Source organism: Aquarana catesbeiana, linkage group LG12 (assembly GCF_042186555.1).
Source record: "Aquarana catesbeiana isolate 2022-GZ linkage group LG12, ASM4218655v1, whole genome shotgun sequence".
In the NCBI taxonomy this organism is placed as follows: domain Eukaryota; kingdom Metazoa; phylum Chordata; class Amphibia; order Anura; family Ranidae; genus Aquarana; species Aquarana catesbeiana.
Window position 1 is genome coordinate 49,643,438 of NC_133335.1, and position 24,655 is coordinate 49,668,092.

Genomic DNA, 24,655 nt, shown 5'->3' on the forward strand with positions numbered 1-24,655 from the left:
GTTGAAAGAAGAAAAACTTGAAGAACGCCAAAAGAAATATGTAAAATATATAGCTCTAGTTCACTATGTATTATTTTATCCAGTGTGGGGATTTTACTAGTAGTCCAATGAACGTGTTGGAGGAGTCATGGTACTGTACACTCAGAAAAGGTTATGGGAAGTGTTATAACAAAATGTACAGTTCTGCAAAAAAGGTTTCAGAAACTAACTGCAGCTAATTAGAACGAATGTACAGTGACTGGGTGGGATTTCCGCTGGATTTCTGTCAGGATCACAGGTATTTCTGTACCTACAGCACATTTAATGAGACAAAACGTGGGGAAAAAATGCATGTATTGCAGAGAGGTTTTTTTTTTTTTTACTTTTGCCCAGACAAGGCAGTGTAACAGACCGTCAAACAAAAATATATTTAAATTACATACAATATTAGTGTCACTTTTATGGTAAAAGTACAAAAGCATTTGTGGCTTGCCTTTGAACTCAATTGTTGGGTGGTACTTTTGGCAAATGTGGAGTGCAGGTTCTAAATATGCCAATATGCCCACCTACAATGGGCCAGGAGAAGGGGTGGCCAGGAGGGGTGGCTGCCCTGGGCACAGCGAAACAAGGGGACAGAGAATGGACACAAGGCAGTAAACCCATTCTATAGCATGCGTTAATAATGGGGAGGGAACACAGTTCTGCATCCTTGCCTGGGTGCTGGATGAACCCTGCCCCAATACTGCATACAATAGCCCTTGGACTTCTTTTTACAAAAGCTAGCTACCAGAACCAGCAATGCTACATGTGAACATTTTTTTTACATAATAGACTTGTGTAGGTAAACCTATACTTTCCAAAGAAAGGCATTAGCCGTAACCACCAAGCTTCCTTTGCAAGGTACTTCTACCCAGTCCTGAGATTTACACAGTTCTGCTCTTGGACCTTAAAGCTGAGCTCCCGGCACTGCAAAGGTTAAATGCTCATTTAGTCAAGGGGTGCTATATCCAGCCCTCAAATTTTCCACTTGCGCGGGCTGCCGAGCCCTGCCAAAAAGGGTTGAATAGGAGCTGTTCTCCCAGCGATTGCCGAGGGGAAGAGAGGGGATGGCAGGCGGCTGGATTAACAGAGAGCGGGGAACATTGTTGTATGTGACGGCGAGCGTCGGGAACACGTAGCAATTCAAATGAAAGCTGTTACAGCGATGTTCCCCACTCTCTGATAATCCCGCCGGCAATCCTCTTCCTATGCACAGGTGAGGCTGCCTTGATGAGCACAGGTGAGGCTGCCTTGATGAGCACAGGTGAGGCTGCCTTGATGAGCACAGGTGAGGCTGCCTTGATAAAGAAGTTGATCGGATTTATTTTTGTAACTTCATTCTGCACAAAACATTTCAGTGTCATTTCATGAGATAATTTATGAAGGTATGCTCAGGGGTGGAATAAAGGTTACTCGCTACCAGTTGCCCCACCCAACCCCTAAGGCCTGGCTAGTAGCTCAGGACTTGAAATTGAGCCCTATCCATCGATCTATCTATATAGCTTGCAAGTGGTTTACCAAGGTTATGGTTCTCCTCTGTCCGGAGCTCCTGGCACACCCTTGGCATCATCATGTACAGGACAAGGGAAGATGAGCTTGCAACTGGAGCCCAAAATGCCATAAGAAGGATGCTGTTGTGGACTGGCATTATAGATGGAAGAAGCCAACCATGAAATTCGTTAAATACCTTTTTCCCCGCCACCTAGGCTAGATGAGCATTTAGATGAAGTCTTATGAGATGAAACGCGTGGAGATGCTCTGCTGAAGCCACTGCTTTTTATCAGAAGCGCTTTTTATCCACTAAAATGTGAGTGCATTTTTTTTTATAATAAATATTTTCCGGTTTTAAAAACGGAATCACACTATGTGCCTTCCTTCTTCTCTTTTGCTGTAAACACATTATACTGGAGAAACTATCCATCTGGTCTCCCTTCTAAAACAAATCCCATTGAGGTCCACTGCTGGAGTTTATCATCTAACCAAGGTCGTGTCTACCGAGGTAGTCTTCCTTGGGTGTGTTACACCACAAGCCTGATTGAACTCAAACAGGTATAAACCTAATGAGTCAATCTCTGGTAAGTCTTTGATTCTCTGGTGGTGGACCATATATCAGCAAGTTTTAAGCACAATTTGTTGCCCTCTATTCACACTGATGCTCAGTTCACTTCTTGATCATTTTCAATCATGTTTTGGATATTTCCATCATCATATTTTTTGGATCACCTTCACGGACTGTTTCATATATTAGCGACTTGCCCTTTGGATATCATCTTTGGACACTATTTGTTTGCATTATGTGCACACTGTCATCATTACACTTTGTTTATTATTGTCTGTCTAAGGGTTTGTAGTTCACGTATATTGTGATTTATCCATTTACTCACACTTTCTAGTCTCAGTTTATTCGGAGACTACTTATTAGTGCTGCACTTACTTTCCACATGTTATATATCTTTCAATTGATCCCTTGCTGTGCTGGCTGCTAACTGACCATCCTCAATCGACAGCGCGGTATATTTGTTTTGCTTTTCACATTAGAAGAGCATTTAACCCTTACAATGCAGAGTGGGAGAGATCCACTGTATTCTGACAGTGCACAGTCCTTGCTGTCAGAATAAAATCTCCCAGCGAGGAGCAAAATATGAGCATATTAAAGTTCAGGCAGATATAAAAGACAAATGAAAGATGTAGTTTTGAAATTTTTAGGTTTTACACTGTGCCGTATACAGTTATAGTGCATCCGGAAAGTAGTTAAGGCTCTTCACTTATGAACAAACTGTGAAAGAGGTTTGTTTGAAGTCTTTGCAAATTCATTACTAAAATAATAAACATGAAAAAAAATAATAATCACATGTATATAAAAGTATTCTCACAGCCTTTGTCATGACACTCAAAATTGAGCTCAGGTGCATCCTGTTTCCAGTGATCATCCTTAGTGCCAGTTCACACAGGAGCAGCTTCAAAGTTGTCCGACCCTGAAGCCGCTCAGAGCGGCTTGCAAACGACTCCTTTAATAGAAGTAGTACAGGAATCTTTTTCTAAGTCGTAGCAACTTGAGTCGCTCCTATTAGAACGGTTTCATTGTACTGAATGGAACGCGACTTGTCAGGCTGATAAGTTGCCTGACAGGTCGCCCCTGTGTGAACCGGCACTTAAGATGTTTCTGCAACTTGATTGGAGTCAACCTGTGGTAAATTCAGTTGATTGAGCCTTTCCAAATCCTGGCCACACACCTTTCTATATAAAAGGTCCCATAGTTAACAGTGCATGTCAGAGCACAAACCAAGCCATGAAGTCCAAGGAATTATCTGTAGACCTCTGAGACAGGATTGTAAGGAGGCACAGATCTGGGGAAGGGTGCAGAAAAATTTCTGCAGCATTGAAGGTCCCAATGGTCCGTAAATAGAATAAGTTTGGAACCACCAGGACTCTTTCTAGAGCAGGCTGCCAGCCAAACTGAGCGATTGGGGGAGAAGGGCATTATTTAGGGAGGTGACCAATAACCCGATGGTCACTCTCCACAGAGAAACGCTGGAGTTCTGTCAGAGAGGAAAACCTTCCAGAAGAACAACCATCTCTGCAGCACTCCACCAATCAGGCCTGTAAGGTAGAGTGGCCAGATGGAATCCACTCCTCAGTAAAAGGCACATGGCAGCCTGCCAGGAGTTTGCCAAAAGCCAGCTGAAGGACTCTCAGACCATGAGAAATAAAACTCTCTGGCCTGATGAAACAAATATTGAACTCTTTGGCCTGAATGGCAAGCGTCATGTCTGGAGGAAACCAGGCAACGCTCATGAACAGGGAGACTAGTTGGGATTGAGGGAAAGATGAATGCAGCAATGCACTGAAAACCTGCTCCAGAGCGCTTTGGACCTCAGACTGGGGTGAAGGTCCATCTTTCAACAGGACAATGACCCTAAGCACACAGCCAAGATAACAAAGGAGTGGCTACGGGACAACTCTGAATGTCCTTGAGTGGCCCAGTCATAGCCCGGACTTGAACCCGATTGAACATATCTGGAGAGACCTGAAAAAATAGCTGTACACAGATGCTCCCCATCCAACCTGATGGAGCTTGAGAGGTCCTGCAAAGAAGAATGGGAGAAACTGCCCAAAAATAGGTGTGCCAAGTGTGTAGCATCATACTCAAAAAGACTTGAGGCTGTAATTGGTGCCAAAGGTGCTTCAACTAAGTACTGAGCAAAGGCTGTGAATACTTATGTACATGGGATTTATTTGTTTTTTTATTTTTAATAAATTTGCAAAGATTTCAAACAAACTTCTTTCACGTTGTCATTATCGGGTATTGCTTGTAGAAATTTGAGGAAAATAAATGCAATCCATTTTGGAATAAGGCTGCAACATAAAATGTGGAAAAAGTGAAGTGCTGTGAATACTTTCCAGATGCACTGTATGCTCTGTTGTCAGTGTAGCTGAGCCCTCAATTTTCAGCAGAGTAGCAGCTCTTCTGTTCATTCTAAAGCGATTAGTAAAAACACTCAGGCCTATTTCATGCCTATGCATTTTTTAGCGCGTTTTCAGTTTTGCAGAAACAAACTACAGTCCATTTAACATGGTTTCTTATGGATGTAGTTCACATCTGTGCATTTTATGGAAAGGGCCAGGAATTTTTCTGGTTTTTGGTTCCATAGACTTCAATGGATCAAATACGTGTATTAAAAAACACAAAATGCACCTGTAATATGCAAACTGCAACCTGCCTAAAAGTTATTTCTCACACACCAATAAATCTATCGGTGCTCTTAGTGACCTTTACCAGTTTCGGAGGACCCTAGCCAAGGGATGGGAAAGTTCATATAAGAAAACAAATCATTCTTTAGTGTAGAACTTAATTTGTACTTTTTTTTTCCCCCCTTACTTTCAGGATGTGAATACATTTACCCTAACACAGGAAAGCTTCCCATTTCTTCATTAATGACATAACCTTCTCGGAATCCTCCTAGGTCTCACCTCTAAAAAGTGCCTGAAAGCAGAACTATGCTTCTTACAGCCAATCTATTTCTAGTGCGTGGTTTCAAAAAAAGATTGACAAAAGCGAGTCAAGCAGCGTAAATTGTAATTCCACTTTTGTTGGGGGAAAAAAATAAAACAAAAAAAACACACTAGCCCCCTCTGCGTCATCTAGGTCGATTGCAATGACTTGAAACACTCTACAGCAGAGTCCTACCTTTTTCTGTAGCAGTTTGCTTCACTATGGGGGTTATTTACTAAAGACAAATCCACTTTGCACTACAAGTGCACTTGGAAGTGCAGACGCTGTAGATCTGAGGGGGTCATGCAAGGAAAATAAAAAACAGCATTTTTGCTTGTACATGAATGGATGATAAAATCAGCAGAGCTTCCCCTCAGATCTACAGCGACTGCACTTACAAGTGCACTTGTAGTGCAGAGTGGATTTGCCTTTAGTAAAATCAACCCTAATGTCCCGTGAAAACGGATTCTGAATGGGACAGTCTGGTTTATTATAAATCACCTAGTGCACTTTCAATGTTCTGATGAGAAAAGCTGTAGTGCAAGATTCTCTCTAGAAGTATTTAACCCTTGGGGACCAAAACTAATTCCTATTGCAGCAGATGCCAAAAATTAGACTTCTGAAAAAAAAAAAAAAAAAAAAAAATCAGTTAACTAAAAATCACACAAGCAGAAAAATGACACTTCTAGGGTCGTTCGGTACACCAATGATATACAGAACACCTCCGTGTTGCCATACTGCTTTGAATTTTACAGAAAATTATAGAGGCTGCAGACTGAAAAGGGAAAATTTTATCACATTGAATTACAATATGGCTTGTCTAGCAATTTTATATTCTATAATATTTATTTACTTTATTTTCCCACAAAGTGGAGCTACCCTTTAACATGAGCATTATGCCGCCGTTCAGACAAAAGCTATGTTCTGTCACCTATTGCCATTTCAATGTAACCAGTTAAGCCCTTTGGATGTACTTTTTTTTACATCCAAAGAGAGCACTGTTAATCACAAGCTGATGGCTGCAGTATCTTGTGCTTGATGGCTGCCTGTGATCCATTTGTTCAGCAGGCTGTGGGCTTGAAAGTTAAAGCGATGCGGCGGCTCTGACGCAACAGGCGACGGGGTCCCTCCCCCCCCGAATCCTTTGTGGTTCCCGAGCTCTCCTGCGCTTACCAGGAGCCCGAGACCACATCTGCCAGCTTCTGGAGGAAGAAACATGTGAAAGCGTGGCATATCCAAACCGGAGATTATGAATGATGGATGGATAAAGAGATAGTTGGATGAAGGGATGAATGGATAGATAGATAGATAGATAGATAGATAGATAGATAGATAGATAGATAGATAGATAAAGAAAGAGAAAAAAAAGAGAGAAAGAGAGAGAGATAGATCGATGAATGGGGATGATGATTGATAACAACATCACTTCCGGTTTCATTTACTGGCCCGTACAGCCAGGGGACACATCTAACCAAGCAGGTCTGTGCTTGGTTAGATGCTGTGAATGGCTGGGGAGACATTGAGGTCAATTAGTCCCCCAATATATCTAAAAAAAAAAAAATAAAAAAATAAAAAAAAGTGCTGTAACCCACGTTGCCTCGTGCACATGCGCAAATAATACGTGTAATACGTACGCACGCCCAGGATGCACATGTGTATGTAAACTGCGGTTGCATCAAACATGTGACACATCAGAATGAGAATAAAACATTTCTAGCACAAGAGCTCCTGTTTAAGGCCCCTTTCACACTGGGGCGGTTTGCAGGCGTTATTGCGCTAAAAATAGCGCCTGCAAACCGCCCCTAAACAGCCTCCGCTGTTTGTTCAGTGTGAAAGCCCAAGGGCTTTCACACTGAAGCGGTGCGCTGGCAGGACGATAAAAAAAGTCCTGCGAGCCGCATCTTTGGGGCGGTGAAGGAGCGGTGTATTCACCGCTCCTAAACCGCTCCTGCCCTTTGAAATCAATGGGACAGCGCGGCTATACCACGGTAATAGCGCGGCTATAGCCACGCTGTACGAGGGGTTTTAACCCTTTTTCGGCCGCCAGCGGGGGGTTAAAACCACACCGCTAGCGGCCGAATACCACGGTAAAACAGCGCTAAAAATAGCGCTGTTTTACCGCCGACGCCCCCTACCGCCCCAGTGTGAAAGGGGCCTAACTCTAAACCAACGAGCTGTAAAAGCTTTTACTACGTCATCTTTGGTGATTTTTGCGATATCATGGGCACAACTTTATCTTTTAGTCAAACAATGGGCAGTATATTGTGTGTGCTTGCCCTAAAATTCATTATATTTTTTCCTGGAAATTTGCTTTAAACAGTTGCGCAAAAATCACGTGACAACATTTTGCACTTATCTTTTTATACCATAAGGAACTGACCCTCACAGAACACTGAAGGCCTCATAGCTCAGAAAGAACATGGTAAAGAGGTTCAATCCAAAAGTGGGACAGCCCTTTAAACTTGTACCAGAAAAGATGACAAAGATCTGGGGTTATGCATGATTTGAGAACCCCACTGGCAGCTTCTTACCTTCTATGTGACAATGGAAGCGAGCAGAACTGCCCACCACCTCGGTTTGGTCCTCCAGCTGAGAAGTGAAGACAGGAGGCCTCTGGAGCTGTTCTTGCAGGAAACTGAACACCTCCTGACTTTCACCAACCTCTACAATAAGACAGCAGATGTACAATTATGGAAAGTCGGAATTCATCACTGATAATAAATGCTTAGAGACATTCATGCATCTGGTTCGTTTTACACTGAAGATAATTGCATTACTCCCAGGATACTAACAATACAATAGAGAGAAATGTGATCCCTCAACACACAAAGGATTCATATATGGAACCAGCACAGTAGCTGTAGTCCATTTCATTTTCAGTTCTTTTTCAGACACACGGTGGAATTTTTTTTTTTTATTTCACAATTAATAAAAAAAAAATTTTTAAATTGAACTCTAGGTTAATGGTTATAGGGAAATTATCAGCATTCCAAAGGGTAATGCTAACAGGCCAGCATAATATTAGAAGGTTACTGCCATCAATCTTTAAACGCTAGAACACCCTCTTATATACACTGGGGTACTGGGCAGGGCTGTTAGAAATCTTGGGGCCCCGTACAGCTTACCTCAACCCCCCCCCCCCGAAAATATCAATAACCTTCACTAAAATGCCATGGCAGAAATGATAACACCATGGAACAAGACTCATTCAAGTCAACAGCACTGCTCTGCAACTGCATGCATTGGTTTGCTGGTGCGGGGTTAAAGCAGGCCTGTCAAATGCTTTCTGAAGAGCGATCCAAATGCTGGCTGCTCTTCAGAGAGCAAAGCACATTTGAACCTGTCCTTAAAGTTTTTTTAAATTTAAAAAAGGTTTTCACTTTTTTTTTTATTATTTTATATTTACACTATTTTTTATCTGCCCTTTTGGAGGGGCTTTGGTGAAATATCAGGGGTCTAAACAAGCCTCTGATGTCTCACATTTGACAAGGAAAGGGATTTAGGACATACTGTAGATTCATCAGTCCCTTTATCTGCAGCCTTTGCTGCACTGCACAGTGAATGAATGGGAACTGTTCTGAGGCTTCCTGTTCATTCAAAACTGAAGCATAGTAAACAATTTACTATGTATCCGTGATAAACACACAGCAGTGACCGTTACCGATCTGTCAAATCAGGAAAGGAAGGGGCCAAGCCAAGAACTGATCCCCCTGAACTGATCCACAAGAGTCACAAGTGTCCTGCAGCCTCATAGGACAATCATAGCAGTATGAAAACTCCTCCTACAAGCTTTAACCAGACACTGATGGCAGTCACAAGACTGCTATATACTGCTGATGAGAAAAGGTATTTAGCAGTTTATATTTACTAAAAACATTGCATTTCCATGTTCTGTGCACTGTGGGAAGCCAGATATAGAGAATGCCGGGTCCTGGGTTTAGTAACACTTTGAGCTTACTGCCCGTCAATTGCGACAGAAGCAGTAGCTTATTCAAGTGAAAGGAGAAGCGCCGCAAATGCCTTACAGCAGAGTGTTGGTGTAACAATTGCAGGGTTACAACCGATGGTGAAGAGGAGGAGTCCTCACTGCTTGAGAAACTGCTTGCCATTGAAAAGCAATCTGAATTGGGGTCACTTTTCTGAGGCACAGCAGGTAAGCAACTAAACAAAATTAAAAAAAAAATTTTTTTGAAAAAGTTACCAAATACAGGAAATGTGCTCATGAAAAAAAAAAATGAATACATTTAAAATGTTAGTGTTGCGCTTAATTAGCCTTATAGATCGTGTGAAGAGCAGAGGTCTTCCCTTGCCTCCCCCATAGGTACCAATCATATTTAACTTTACCCCATTAGAGAACGTTGTTGTGTGACTAAGACTGGTGGCTATAGGGAAATTTACATCCGTTTTAACAGCTTGATGCACGAGGCCCTGCGATGGCGTCACAAAGCGATTATGGGCTGTGAGCCGATAAAGTGACAGATCATTAGAGTGGGTGTCTCAAGTGACAACATTGCAGTGACTCATCTCACACTGTGTGTATTATAGCAGGAAAGGAAGACAGATGAATAGCGCACCTTCTATGGCAGGAGAGTTGTGATCGGACCGGTTACTGAGCAACGCCATCCTCTTCAGAGCCAGGACGGCTTTACCCGTTTTCTGCAGGAGAGATCAGGTTTAGTCATTCAGCCTTCCCATTCTATTACTTATCAAGTGCCAGTGTTTATACACAAACACACACACACACACACACACACACACACAAAAACATACACACAGCAATTTTTTTTTTTTATTCCTGCAGGCACAGGTTGCAGGAAAGAAAATATCTAGATTCCCTCCTGTGAAACCATTGTGTTCTGCCGGCAGGGGAAGCCGTCCCCACCTGCAGAACACATGATTATTGTTAGCGGCTAGCAATCATTCAGCCGGCTTCTGTTGGGCCATCTGCAGTACACACGGACCAAATGTCGGCCGGTTTCTATTGAACTGACCAATGCCGCCCGAAATTCCGTACAGGGCTCAAGAGAGGTTTTCAAATGTGATGATCTTAAAATCAGTGCAACCTCCAATTGCCTAATGCAGTGAACAAATGCACTTTTACATAAGCAAATTTAGATTGTAAAAGACAATTCTATAAAGTGAAAAAATAAGTAAATCTTCAATAAAATTGTTGCCAGCACCATGAAAGTGTTTTCACCTCACTTTAACCAATCATAAACCCATATAGTAGTGCAGCGCAACGCCTTAAAGTGGTTGTTAGGCCATTCTAACCTGTATACACCATCAGCACTGCCTCCTATTGTAGTATCCCCCTCTGTGCGATTTATAAAAATAAATGCTAAAAATACCCAATTTCACTGTCGAGATTGCAATCACATGACTGGCCGGCTTTCTCCTTTTCTCCTCTGAGATGCGGTGGGAGGGGCTGAGAATCCCCTGCTGATGTCAGTCTGGAGGAGAGGAGGAGAGAGCTGGCTGGTCATGTGATTGCAATCTTGGCTGTGAAATGAGGCATTTGCAGCATTTATAAAGTCATTCACAGAGAGGGACACTGTAATAGGAGGCAGTGCTGATGGTCTATACAGGTTAGTGTTATGAGAGCAGCAGGGAGGGGCGGCCTCACACACAGAGGGGTGGAGCAGAGAGAAGAGCAGATAGCAGGCTGCTGAAGACAGAAGCACGTAAACTGACCACAGCGTCAGGGCTCAGCAGCCATCATACACCGTGGTCAGTTTACAGAAGGGTGGGGAGAAACTGGCAGGATCAACCATGCTCTTTAGGTCTTACAGGGGGCCAAATGACACAGGACAACCCTGTGTCATACAACATGCTTTAACCACTTCCCGACCAGTGCACGCCGATGTATGTCGGCAGAATGGCACGTCTGGGCAAATGGACTTACAGGTACGTCCATTTGAATTCCCCGCCGTGCCATTGCGTGCGCGCCGCCGGCGGCGTGCGTGCCGGCCGGGAGCTCTGTGAGTCGGGTCGCGCGGACTCGATCGCTGCGGGGATACCAGCGATCGCCTCACGGAGAGGACGAACAGGGAGATGCTGATGTAAAGAGCATCTCCCCGTTCTGCCTAGTGACAAGTCATCGGGAGCACTGATCAGCGTAGTGACACACACAGCCCATCCCCCCTACAGTTAGAATCACTCCCCTAGGACATACTTAACCCCTCCCCGCCCGCTGGTGGTTAACCCCTTCACTGCCAGTGTCATTTACACAGTAATCAGTGCATTTTTAATCGCAGTGATCGCTGTATAAATGACAATGGTCCCAAAAATGTCTGACATGTCCGCCATAACGTCGCAGTCACAATAAAAATCGCTGATCGCTGCCATTACTAGTAAAAAAAAAAAAAATTAATAAAAATGCCATAAAACTATCCCCATTTTATAAACGCTATAACTTGTGCGCAAACCAATCAATAAACGCTTATTGCGATTTTTTTTTTACCAAAAATATGTAGAAGAATAAAGTATCGGCCTAAACTGAGGAAAAAAAATTGTTTTTTTTATATATTTTTGGGGGATATTTATTATAGCAAAATGTAAAAAATTATGAATTTTTTCAAAATTGTCGCTCTTATTTTGTTTATAGCGCAAAAAAAAAAAAAAAAAAAAAAAAATCGCAGAGGTGATCAAATACCACCAAAAGAAAGCTATTTGTGGGAAAAAAAAGGACGTCAATTGTGTTTGAGAGCCACGTTGCACGACCGCGCAATTGTCAGTTAAAACAATGCAGTGCCGAATCGCAAAAAGTGCTCTGGTCAGGAAGGGGGTAAAAGGAGCAGGGTCCCCTTTTTTTTTTTTTTTTTTTTTTTTTTTTGGGGGGTTAACAAGTCCAGACCCAGGACGCAAATGAAGAGCACTAGATTCTTTATGTTCTGTTACGTATGACTGCCATCCCATGATTAGATCTACGAAGGAGAGAGTCAAGTAGAGAGAACGGTTGCTATGACTCGCCATAACGCGAGGTGAGGGGCCAATGAGCACAGGTGGAGGATTGCACTGGCACTTTATTTTAGATTACATTTTGCTTATTAACAGGAGGTGGAAGACGATACTTATATGGATTTTTTTGGGGGATTATTCCACAAATTTTTTTTTAGAAAGTAAATTTTTTCTTACACATGCTTATAGTTTCAGAATTGTTAATGCTTGATTGCTTAAAGTTGAGAAATGTTTATATTGCCCAAACCCCTTATTGTCCTATCTCATTGGAGATTTAGGAAGTAGTTCTAGTCAAAACCTCTCTTCATATAATTATATTACCAGGGGTTGTGGCGCTTCCTGTAGGGTAATAAATGGGAGGGGTGGTTACCCAGATGGTTTCCTTCAGTAGATCCCAATGGAGGTAACTGGTACCTACCAGGGAGAGAAAACCTTAGTTACCGTGAGGGTATGTGTGTCTGCACCTACACACACATATCCCCATGCACCCGTGTGTATCAGCAGATATAAATGAATAAATAGATGAGCAATGTCTTCAAAGGGTCTGGCCTGAGGCCCCTAATAATGTGGTAAATTTACACCTTATGCCACCACTAAGTGAAAATATCAATACCATATATACATACTACTGGTCTAAAATAAACCATCAAAATAAACCTTTGCTCATCGTGCAGAGAAAACACATGTAAGTATGAGTAAAAGACATTACATAATATCAAAATAGTGCCAATAAACGTAATGAAATCAATTAAGTCCAAAGAAACAATTTAAATCCTTAAAGTGAAAAGACTTATGTGAAAAAACTTTTTAGTGAAACAGTTTTTTGTTCAGATCCAACGTTTCAACAATTCCGTGACTTGAGTGCTCTCGAAAAATTCCTGTGACTTTTGTGCACCCCCTTTCGGGTCCCCACTCACCAGATCCAACAGCCCCAAAAGGGGCGACCAGCATAAGATGTCTCAATCACGATCTCCTTTCCACGATAGTTATACGGGCTCCCCAAGGTGGTTTCCGTGCCTCTGATTTTCCCAATGGATTCCTCCAATCTCAGATGGAACAGGCTGCAAGGGGAGTTGCGGTCCAAATATTCTCTCCCCCACCTTCCTACCGAGCATCCAAATAGTTTCCCACTATTGGTTTCAATGTTCGCAGTGGCTCCCTCATAGAAAGAAAAAATAGGAAGCTCCCATGGTGTAGTATATATAAAACGCTTTAATTCAAAAGGACTCCATCAGCTTACAGCGGAGTAAAAAATAGTAAAATAAATATGCCATAAATTTAACTAAATAAAACAACCAGTGAATAAAAACAGATTAGCTCACTCAGAGATACCCTGAGAACAGGCCCGTAGCGGTAAAAAATGTTGAAAATACGTGCCGCTGGTTAGAGCTGTTTGCGCTCCACCTGCGTTCCAGCTAGGGCCCGTACCCGGAAGTGACGTAGCGTGCGTGGCGTCGTTGTACGCGTTTCGTCATAGGTCGTCTTTAGCAACGATGCCACCACGCCACGCGCTACGTTCTTTAATAGGGAGCCATCAAGCTAGATCCGCCCCATGCTTCTGACAGTCCAATCCATCCGTGACAAGGCGGAGCAATATTCCCACCTTGTCTGGAGTGTCAGCAGAGGTGGTTATACTGCTTTCCTCGTAATTAGCCCAGCTACTAGCATTGCAAACTATATTTCTATCCTGTATTTTACACATTGTCCCTAGGGCAAATAAGTAGTAAAAATCCATTAACTTAAGACATTACATTAACATAGGGCAACTAAATAAATAATAGGAAATGATGAAAAATCTACCCCAGATGAAATAAATAATTAAATAAAAATAAAAATAAAAATAAATAATTAATAATAAAGTCTCTGAGTAAAAGAAAGGAGGTGGTCATAAGACCCGCAGATAAAGGGGGAGGGCTAGTAATACTAAATAAGAGAGATTATGAAGAGGAGATGGGGAACTTGCTTCAGGTAGAAAATACCTATAACAAACTTAGGAAGAACCCCAAACGCACGTATGAAAAGAAATTGAAAGCTTATGTAAACAAAGGAAAACAGATTGGGATCCTAAATACTAAAGAAGCAGAATATTTGGTTTCAAATTCCACAAAAACTCCGGTGATTTATTACACACCTAAAATTCACAAACGATTACATAAACCACCTGGAAGACCTATAATTAGTGGTATTAATTCAGTGTTTTCCAGGTTGGGAGAGTACCTAGACGTATTCCTCAAACCACTTGTTAAGAAGGGAAAATCCTATTTACGTGATAGTGCCCAACTTCTAGAAGAATTACAGCAAATGGATGGGACACAAAATTACCTGCTAGCCACTATTGACGTGAATTCGTTATACACTAGCATTGTACAACAGGATGGCTTGTTGGGTGTGGAAAAAGCTCTCCATGAGCTTACCAGCATGAGGCAAGAACAGATTGACTTCATACTTGAAGGCCTGGAGTTAGCGATGTCCTGTAATTATTTTTGGTATGACCAAAACTATTACGTTCAAACCAAGGGAGTCGCTATGGGCGCAAGGTACGCACCTAGTGTGGCCAACTTACTCATGAACATGTGGGAAGAGGAGTACATTTATGCTAGGGACATACCACAAGTGAAACTGTACCGGAGGTATATAGACGACCTAATCATATTCTGGGAAGGAACATCTGAGACCTTTGAAAATTTCTTGCAAGAGTTGAATAATAATAAATACGGTTTAACCTTCACAGGGAAATGGGACCCCCAAAGGATTGAATATCTTGACCTTGAAATATTTAAGAAGAATGATGGCCTGTGTACGAAGACCTTTTTTAAGGCAACCGACAGAAATGGGTATATTCCCATTAACAGTTGCCATCACCCCCAGTGGAAGGGTAATATCCCCAAAGGCCAGCTAACGAGATTAAGGAGGAACTGCGTAACTATGGATGATTATTTGGAACAAGCAAGCACCCTGGTGGAGCGGTTCCATGAAAAAGGATACAACCTAGATTCGTTGAATAAGCTGAAGGGGGATATAGCAAATCTAGACCGCAAGAATTTATTAACAAAATCTAAAAGGAAGAAAAATAACGTAGAACTGACGTTTATTACAGGGTTCAATTCTCAATACAAAGAATTCGAGGAGATCCTGAAGAAGTACTGGCCTATCTTAAAAGAGGACAGAACACTAGCAGGTATATTACCCAAGAAACCCAAGATAATATATCGAAAAGCGCCCAATTTACGACATCTTCTAGTACATAATGTTATTAATCCCCCTAAGACGACTCGAATTTTTCCAGACATGAAAGGGTTTTATAAGTGCCAAAAATGCTTACCATGCAGGGTCACCAAAAAGCAACCCCGGAAAAGGGAAACCTTCAAATCAAGATCAGATTACAAACAATATCAGATCAGGGAACTTATCACATGTCAAAGTACGCACGTGACCTACGTCATCGAATGTCCGTGCCAAATGCAATATGTGGGCAGAACTACCCGACCCCTTTATGTGAGAATACGGGAACATATTAAAAACATCAAAAAAGGGTTCCCAAAACACCATCTCTCCCGCCACTTTGACACAGTACACAACCGGGACCCCACAGGAATGATCTTTTATGGGATTGACTGTGTGAAGGATCATTGGCGAGGGGGTAATAAAACCACACTCATATCCCAAAATGAAACCGCATGGATATACAGGTTGGGGTCCCTTGCCCCCAGGGGCCTCAACCTGGATATCGATTTAAACTGTTTTCTGGCCAACCCGTAAGACACAGGGGTACACATATTTAAATTTGGTAATAATTCACCTATTGCTGGTCCTTTATGGACTTAAGGTGTTAGGTAGTGGACATCTAGCCCCCTGACCACTCACACTAATAATATGGGGGTGACCCCAAACCTCTTTCTAGAATTGATTAGGCCTAATGGCAAAACCTCTTTCTAGAATTGATTAGGCCTAATGGCAAAAACTCCAAAAAGCCCACACCCCCTAATTTTGGAACATAGTTAATTTCTGTATGCTTTTACTAGAACTACTATTGTTATTTTCGATCTGGTATTTTCAACCTGTAACATTATGGGTAACAGCACCCCAAGGACCTCCTTTAAGTAAATAAATGGGGCTCAAAAATACTCCCTATTAGTTTATGCTCAAGCCCCTTGATGCATTATTGGTTAAACACTTCCCTTTTTTCCCCCAGTAGGACTTATGCTGATTGCTTGATGACATAACATGAGGGCATAGGGGGAGTTTAGAAAGTGGTTGAGATTAAGGTTAAGCCGATGGAAAGGTTATTATTTTTATTTTATTATTATTTTTATTTTTATTTTTATTTTTATTTAATTATTTATTTCATCTGGGGTAGATTTTTCATCATTTCCTATTATTTATTTAGTTGCCCTATGTTAATGTAATGTCTTAAGGTAATGGATTTTTACTACTTATTTGCCCTAGGGACAATGTGTAAAATACAGGATAGAAATATAGTTTGCAATGCTAGTAGCTGGGCTAATTACGAGGAAAGCAGTATAACCACCTCTGCTGACACTCCAGACAAGGTGGGAATATTGCTCCGCCTTGTCACGGATGGATTGGACTGTCAGAAGCATGGGGCGGATCTAGCTTGATGGCTCCCTATTAAAGAACGTAGCGCGTGGCGTGGTGGCATCGTTGCTAAAGACGTCCTATGACAAAACGCGTACAACGACGCCACGCACGCTACGTCACTTCCGGGTACGGGCCCTAGCTGGAACGCAGGTGGAGCGCAAACAGCTCTAACCAGCGGCACGTATTTTCAACATTTTTTACCGCTACGGGCCTGTTCTCAGGGTATCTCTGAGTGAGCTAATCTGTTTTTATTCACTGGTTGTTTTATTTAGTTAAATTTATGGCATATTTATTTTACTATTTTTTACTCCGCTGTAAGCTGATGGAGTCCTTTTGAATTAAAGCGTTTTATATATACTACACCATGGGAGCTTCCTATTTTTTCTTTCTATGAGGGAGCCACTGCGAACATTGAAACCAATAGTGGGAAACTATTTGGATGCTCGGTAGGAAGGTGGGGGAGAGAATATTTGGACCGCAACTCCCCTTGCAGCCTGTTCCATCTGAGATTGGAGGAATCCATTGGGAAAATCAGAGGCACGGAAACCACCTTGGGGAGCCCGTATAACTATCGTGGAAAGGAGATCGTGATTGAGACATCTTATGCTGGTCGCCCCTTTTGGGGCTGTTGGATCTGGTGAGTGGGGACCCGAAAGGGGGTGCACAAAAGTCACAGGAATTTTTCGAGAGCACTCAAGTCACGGAATTGTTGAAACGTTGGATCTGAACAAAAAACTGTTTCACTAAAAAGTTTTTTCACATAAGTCTTTTCACTTTAAGGATTTAAATTGTTTCTTTGGACTTAATTGATTTCATTACGTTTATTGGCACTATTTTGATATTATGTAATGTCTTTTACTCATACTTACATGTGTTTTCTCTGCACGATGAGCAAAGGTTTATTTTGATGGTTTATTTTAGACCAGTAGTATGTATATATGGTATTGATATTTTCACTAGTGGTGGCATAAGGTGTAAATTTACCACATTATTAGGGGCCTCAGGCCAGACCCTTTGAAGACATTGCTCATCTATTTATTCATTTATATCTGCTGATACACACGGGTGCATGGGGATATGTGTGTGTAGGTGCAGACACACATACCCTCACGGTAACTAAGGTTTTCTCTTCCTGGTAGGTACCAGTTACCTCCATTGGGATCTACTGAAGGAAACCATCTGGGTAACCACCCCTCCCATTTATTACCCTACAGGAAGCGCCACAACCCCTGGTAATATAATTCTAGGTAGTAGAGAATCCCTAGGGAAGCTCTTTTAAGGGAGGCAGCACACCTAAACTACTGTCCTAAGCGCAGCTCTTTGCATACAACTCTCTTCATATAAACCCTTAATAAGCTTATAGTGCAAATGATCTATTTAAAAAAAAAAAAAAAAAAAAAAAAAATATTATATATATATATATATATATATATATATATATATATATATACATACATACATACATACATACATACATATATATATATATATATACATATACACATACATACATATATACATATATATATATATATATATATATATATATATATATATATATATATATATATATATATATATATATATATATATATATATATATATATATATATATATATATATATATATATATATATATATATATATATATATATATTTTTTTTTTTTTTTAAATAGATCATTTGCACTATAAGCTTATTAAGGGTTTATATGAAGAGAGGTTTTGACTAGAACTACTTCCTAAATCTCCAATGAGATAGGACAATAAGGGGTTTGGGCAGGCGTGCATTAGGGCACATGGGCGCCCCCCCCCCATCCTTGCGTCTGGCCCCTTTCAGGATGCCCGATGCATATTGGGCGGGGGGGGGGGGGGGGTTTGAAGCACCCGATTAAAACACAAACAAAAGAACACACCAGCCACCACTGGGTTTGGGTGAGGTGGGTGTGTGTAGAAGGGGTGCTGGGGGAGAGGGGGTCATACCTGCCACTTCTGCCTTGCCAGGAATTTTCTGATCCGCTCCTTAGGTAGGGTCTTTGTGCTGGAAATGTCTTTGTCCTTGATCCATGGATGATCCAGAGCCTGCTCTGCAGTGAGACGGGATCTGGGCAGAGATATACAGTAAACACCAATTATAAAATGTAGTGGCATTGTGAAGACTATTCCCTTCGGCAGTTCTCTACCTGGCACCATTTTTGTAAACACAGGGGTATCGCAGTGACCGTGCCAGGTCAGTTTTCAGGTCAAAGTAATTTCACACAATAGACTAAAACCAGTTCATGTACAGAAGTGCCACAATGGCCTAAAACCATTCCTGTGCAGAGGTGCCTCAGATGTGCACGCTTTTTGAACAGCTTGTCAGTATTGGTAGCTGGTCCAGAGCTTTAGCTCAAGTGCCACCTCTCAGGTAATAAGCTTTAGAGTCAAGGAAAAAAAAAAAAAAAAAAAATGTTACAGCCAAAACTTGTTTGGTGTACCACCCTCTACCTAGATAGGTGCTAGAGTTAAAATTTTATATGCAGGTAAATTTTGTCAGGCCTAGCTAAAAGCTAGGCCTGTTTGTTTTGATCTGTGGGGCTGGGAGTGCCCTGGAGAAGCAGCAGGTGACTCACATGTAGCATCATTTCTCTGTCACCTCCCTCTGGTTTCTAGAGGATTCTAGAATAGAAGTGGGGAAGTGTCGGGCAAGTCTCAAGGAGAGATTCATCAGGTGTTTGAGTGACACACAGCCAGGAAAACTGGGGAGGCATGCCGGAGTGAATTGGGAGGATGCAGTCTGAGATGGATGTAGAGCCAGTGAGAACGGAGGTGTCATGGGCGGTGGAGACAGGCAGCTGCAGCCAGGAGGGCTGACAGGGCCTGAAGAGGGCTGACTGGGATCAGCTAGCACCAGAACTATGGTTGCTGCCTTCAAAGGGCTCTTGCTAGGGCCTGGCTGGAACCAGAGTCAGGCCTGTCCATGTTCTAGTTGTGCCTAAAGAGTTGTGCTGGAGGAAGAGGAAGGAATAGTCTGTAGCAAGAGTTGTGCTGGAGGTGAAGAGGATTGTACATACTTTGTAAATCTTCGGGGCATCCCATAAATTCCTTTACCCCATCCAAGTTCTAATCCCTCAAATAAACACATTTGCAAAGATTTCAAACAAACTTCTTTCATGTTGTCATTATGGGGTATTGTTTGTGAGGAAAATAAATTTTATCACTTTTGGAATAAGGCTGTAACATTGAGCTGCAATATAATCTGGTTTGCTTTTGGGTTTAGAACTGCTTTAAGAGGGGGGGGGGGCTGGACTTGAGCTTTACGAATCAGCGCTTATAAATAGTTATCCTTTTCTAAACTGAAGGGCCGTTTACATTCTCCTAATCTCAGTCCCCACAGCTCACCTCATGTTCTTCTGCAGAAGCCTTCTAATGAAATCTTTGGCAGAGTCAGTAAGAATGGCATCAGTCTCATCATCAAAATCCCAGCTTCCAGAAGTGATATTCCTCAGGGTCTCCGCATCATTGTCACCTTGGAAGGGGGAATCTCCACAGAGCCTGGAGAGAAGGAAAAGCAGAAGATGCTGGTTTGATGCTTAAAAACATTCCACACCACATATACAGTATAACCTACCTGCTTCTAACATCAAAGTCCCAAAGGTGCATTTAGCAGAGCCAAAAAACTGTTAAAAAGTTAAAGCGGCGTTCCACCCAAAAGTGGAACTTTCGCTCATTGTACTCCTTCTCCCTGCTCCGGTGCCACATTTGGCACCTTTCGGGGGGGGGGGGGGGGGGGACAGGATACCTGTCTTTCACAGGTATCCTGTCTCCACTTCCAGGAGCCTCAGCCGCAGGTATTTGCGTCATCGCTGGGGCTCCCTCCTCCTCCTTCCCCGGGCCAGTAGGAGAGAGGAGTGGAGCCTCGCGCATGCGCAGTAGGGTCCCTGGCATGAAGCCGTAAGGCTACACTGCCGGGTTCCCTTACTCGCAATGGAGTGAACCTCTGCCTTGAAAAAGGGGACCCTATGAGGCCTTGAAATATCAGCCTGTGATGCCGGTTGCTTTATGTGACCAAAAGGACAATAATATCACTATACCAAGGTGTGATGGTAAAGATCCTGTGAGATTGTATGGTGGTGCCATCAGCCAATTCACTAAACCCCATACACGAACTGTGGGTAAGCCTGTAAGAAATGCAACAGATACAATTTCTCTGTGGATTACAAATCTGGCTGAACAGAATTCCAAATCCTTTTGCCAGTTATTGGGTTCGTTCACCTTTACCCATGCAGGTAAGGGGCCTCAAAGAGGTGGTTTAGAGCCCCCCAATATACATTTCTTGTTTTGGGTTATTACTACTTTAAATATGTTGCTCTGAAGTTAGAGGTAAGAGATGCTCTGAAGTTAGAGGTAAGAGATGTTTCTATAGGAGAAGATGGAAGTTTTGATTTAGTTTTGTCCTACCACAAAACTAACGCCTAGATCAAAGTGATGTGATAGAATGTGTATTGTTATTAAAAACTGTCTGAACATTGACAGGCAAGAAATGCTATGAATAACTGTATGTACATGGGGGAGGCGTTTGGCATGGCTTGGATTGGCAATATCCCATTGGTGGGCTATATCCTGAATGTGTACTATAAATATGCTGTACCAGGACCAATAAATGGAACAGTATGTAGATCTGATCTGTTGGGTCACTTTTATATATACAAATTTTTCCCTGCGCAGTATCTGGGTGTGAGAACGGAGAAGTGCCGGAAATAATAATGTAAGATTAACAATAAGAAGGTGATAGCTAGGACTAGAGTTTATAGGATCTAGAAGTATCCTATGAGGGCGTCTAGATAAAAACAAACCTTGTAGCTGCTTTGACTATTGTTAAATAATGCCGTGACTAGGGTAGTCAAGACATAACCTGCTCCTCCAATACCCTGTAACATCAAACCCACCCCTCCACTTCTCCCTCATTAATTACATTAAATGACCACCCAAGACATAAGTGGAGTTAAAATGGCCGAACACGGTCTATTTATTAAACATAACTTTCTATAAACATAACCTAAACATAACTGACTTATCCGGCTACCAAGATTGGAGGTCCCTGACGGTGCCATCTTGCCAAAATTATTTTGTGTCTGAGGCATCAGATCGCTGGGCTGCGACCCCAGCCGCAAATGTCGGCTCGGAGCCTAAACCAGCTGACCTCAGACACCCACCGTTCTTAAACACTGATATACGTCGTAACGTACCCACTCGAAGATTCCATACCTCAGATGTATCCCCACCATTTATCCAATAACCCGGAATAGACCTCCGTCAAGGACCACAACCGCCACCGCGCTCCAAGAGTAATGCTTTACACTTGGACGCCCCTCCACACCTGAACAGCTCATTGTAGCCCATCCTCCAAATCTAGCATCCATAGATCCGTCCAGACCGCATTAAGGTGGACACCATCACCCCTAAGAAACTGCCACGTGTCCTTCTCCAAATCTAAATGGCGGATAACTAAGCCACCATACCGAACAAAAAACCTCCCTATTTCTTTGTTTACTTTAATCCTTGCTTTATTGATTTTTGCAACCGATCTAGCCATCCGCCAGGCTGTACGAGCCACGATATCTGACCAGATAATCATACCAGGGCACTCGGAGCGAAGTCGAAGAAAATCGAACTTCACCTCCCTGATCAACTCCCTGCCAGAGCGGATGGCTAGATCGTTACCTCCCACATGAAGAATCAAAACATCGGGATATTTATCCAGCCTAGCAAAGTGAGAAACCTCTGGGACTACCCGGCCCCATAGCATGCCTGGGATCCCTATCCACCTGACATTACCCAAATCTCTAAGACTCAACTGTCTGCCATTAGGTCGAACTTCTGCCCTCCTAGCCCCCCAAAACACAAGAGAGTGTCCCATTATCCACACGAGACATCTCTGGGCATCTGAAAAGAAAAACAAAACAATGCACCACACAGGAAATAGACAAACCACACCAACCCAACAGTACAAGAAAAGTAAGAAAACCCCTTCACCTAAACTTACTCTTACAAGTGAGGCCTAACATACAAACGAAATCGGTTAGACTCCCACCTACCAATTTGCCTAACAATTTTCTCATCCAGCCCCCACCGGGACGCCTCAGTGGCTGCCCCAATACGAAAGGAATGAGAAGCATATTCAAGAGGATTAAACACAGATGCCGCCAGGCATTTACGGAAAACGGCTATAAATTGAAATTTCGATAAACCCAAACCATCTGCATGTATGAACAGAGCACCGCCGGTCCTCGGTCGAACCCGCAAAAATTGTTCCAAGGCAAGCACCGGACAAAATGGGGGATCATTACCCCCAAAAAGCCTTTACCAGCAAGCCTTTTCCACTCTGATCCGTCTTGGATCGCCGAATCCAGATCCTAACTGAGGACTCGAAACAAGCCACGTCCTCAACCATTAATCCCCCAGCCACCCTCTTAGAAGGGCTGACCAGTTCGCTAATACGAAGTGCCCCAAAAAAAGCAACCAAAAAGGCAGCCTGAAACAAAGTCTGTTCATAAGAGTCCGAGCAGACTGAACGTAACTGACCCAATATGGCTTTTAAAACATCAAAAGACACCGTCGTGAATCAAGCGCTCGGCGACCCTTACGATACCCTCTCATGGTCTGACGTATCACAAACACTTTAGTACAATCCTGTACACCCAGCCATTTGAAACAAAAAGCCAGGCCAGCCAATTTCCGATCCACCGCAGAAGCCGATAGACCCCTCAAAATTTCTACTAACAAAATAAAGGACCAACCAAGAAAAACCCACCCCCTCAGAGCCTACCTCCTCAAGTAAAGAAATCTATTCCCTCCATGCTCTTGAATACGCCTCCCAGGTCGCCTTAAAGAATCTCTAAACAGTCCAGCGGCGACTCCAAAGCGATCCTCCAAAGCCTTCGAGGACAAGGCATCCCATGCTGCTCCCCTCCAGTGCCAACACACGAAACTCGTCCCACTGAAATCGAGATAAGGCATCTGCCACTTTGTTGCAAACTCCAGGAATGTGTACAGCATAAATAAAAGTATTTAAGCAAAGACAGAGCAAAACCAAATGACGCAAAAGGCGCACCACTGGTGGAGAAGAAGCAGATATAGTGTTAAACACTGACACCACACCCATATTGTCACAGTGAAAGCGAACCTTTTTATTGCAAAAGGCCCCCCCCCCATATCTCAACCACCAGGACTATTGGAAATAATTCCAACAGCACCAGATTTTTCAGAAAGCCCGCCGAATGCCACTCCTCCGGCCACCCTTCCGCACTCCATTTCCCCTGGAAAAACGCTCCATACCCAGCAGAACCAGCTGCATCGGTAAACAAAGCCAAATCCGTGTTGCTCACTGGCCCTTCCATCCACAGGGAGCGCCCATTAAAAGACTCCAAAAATAAATCCCAAACCTGAAGGTCGGCCCGTAGCTCTCCAGTTAAATGAATATAGTGCTGTGGTGCACTAGCCCCCGAGGTTGCTGCTGCCAGTCGGCGGCTGAAAATCCTGCCCATCGGAATAATCCGACAAGCAAAATTCAGCTTCCCTAATAACGACTGCAACTCCCTCAACTGCAGTTTCCGTCGACTAAATGCCTCCCTGACCTCCTTTCTCAGCGCCACTAATTTGTCTAACGGCAACCGACATTCCATAGCCAACGAATCAATCGTAATGCCAAGAAAAAACAATTCCGTTCTGGGACCCTCAGTCTTGTCAGGTGCTAAAGGAATACCGAAACTTTGGACAATATGCTGCAAGGTCCCCAAAAGAATCGCACAAATCCGAGAATCAGAAGGCCCGATGCAAAGGAAATCATCCAGATAATGGAGGACAGAGTTCACACCTGACACATCGCGCACCACCCACTCCACAAAAGGAACTAAAAGTTTCAAACAGGGTGCATGAAATCGAGCAACCCATTGGCAAACAGCAATGGACAAAGTACGATCCCTGCCAGTGACAGCCTAGCAAGTGTATACTGTCCGGGTGAACCGGAAGCAGCCGAAAGGCTGCTTCCACATCCGATTTAGCTAACAGGGAACTTTGGCCATATTGATGCACCCAGGAAATAGCCGGAT

The 24,655-nt window shown here is 42.9% G+C and overlaps 1 protein-coding gene across 3 annotated transcripts in view; it reads right to left on the reverse strand.

Annotated features, from left to right (window-relative positions):
• The window catches only part of LOC141114197 (myosin light chain kinase, smooth muscle-like), a 141,440-nt gene that overhangs the window by 2,757 nt on the left and 114,028 nt on the right, over window positions 1-24,655 (reverse strand). For all 3 annotated transcript variants that reach the window (XM_073607738.1, XM_073607737.1, XM_073607736.1), the window contains exons 14-17: window positions 19,947-20,099; window positions 18,549-18,669; window positions 9,586-9,667; window positions 7,543-7,674 (exon numbers count right to left, since the gene is read on the reverse strand). In XM_073607738.1, coding sequence (XP_073463839.1) covers window positions 7,543-7,674; window positions 9,586-9,667; window positions 18,549-18,669; window positions 19,947-20,099 — 488 coding nt within the window. The remainder of the gene's footprint in view (window positions 1-7,542; window positions 7,675-9,585; window positions 9,668-18,548; window positions 18,670-19,946; window positions 20,100-24,655) is intronic.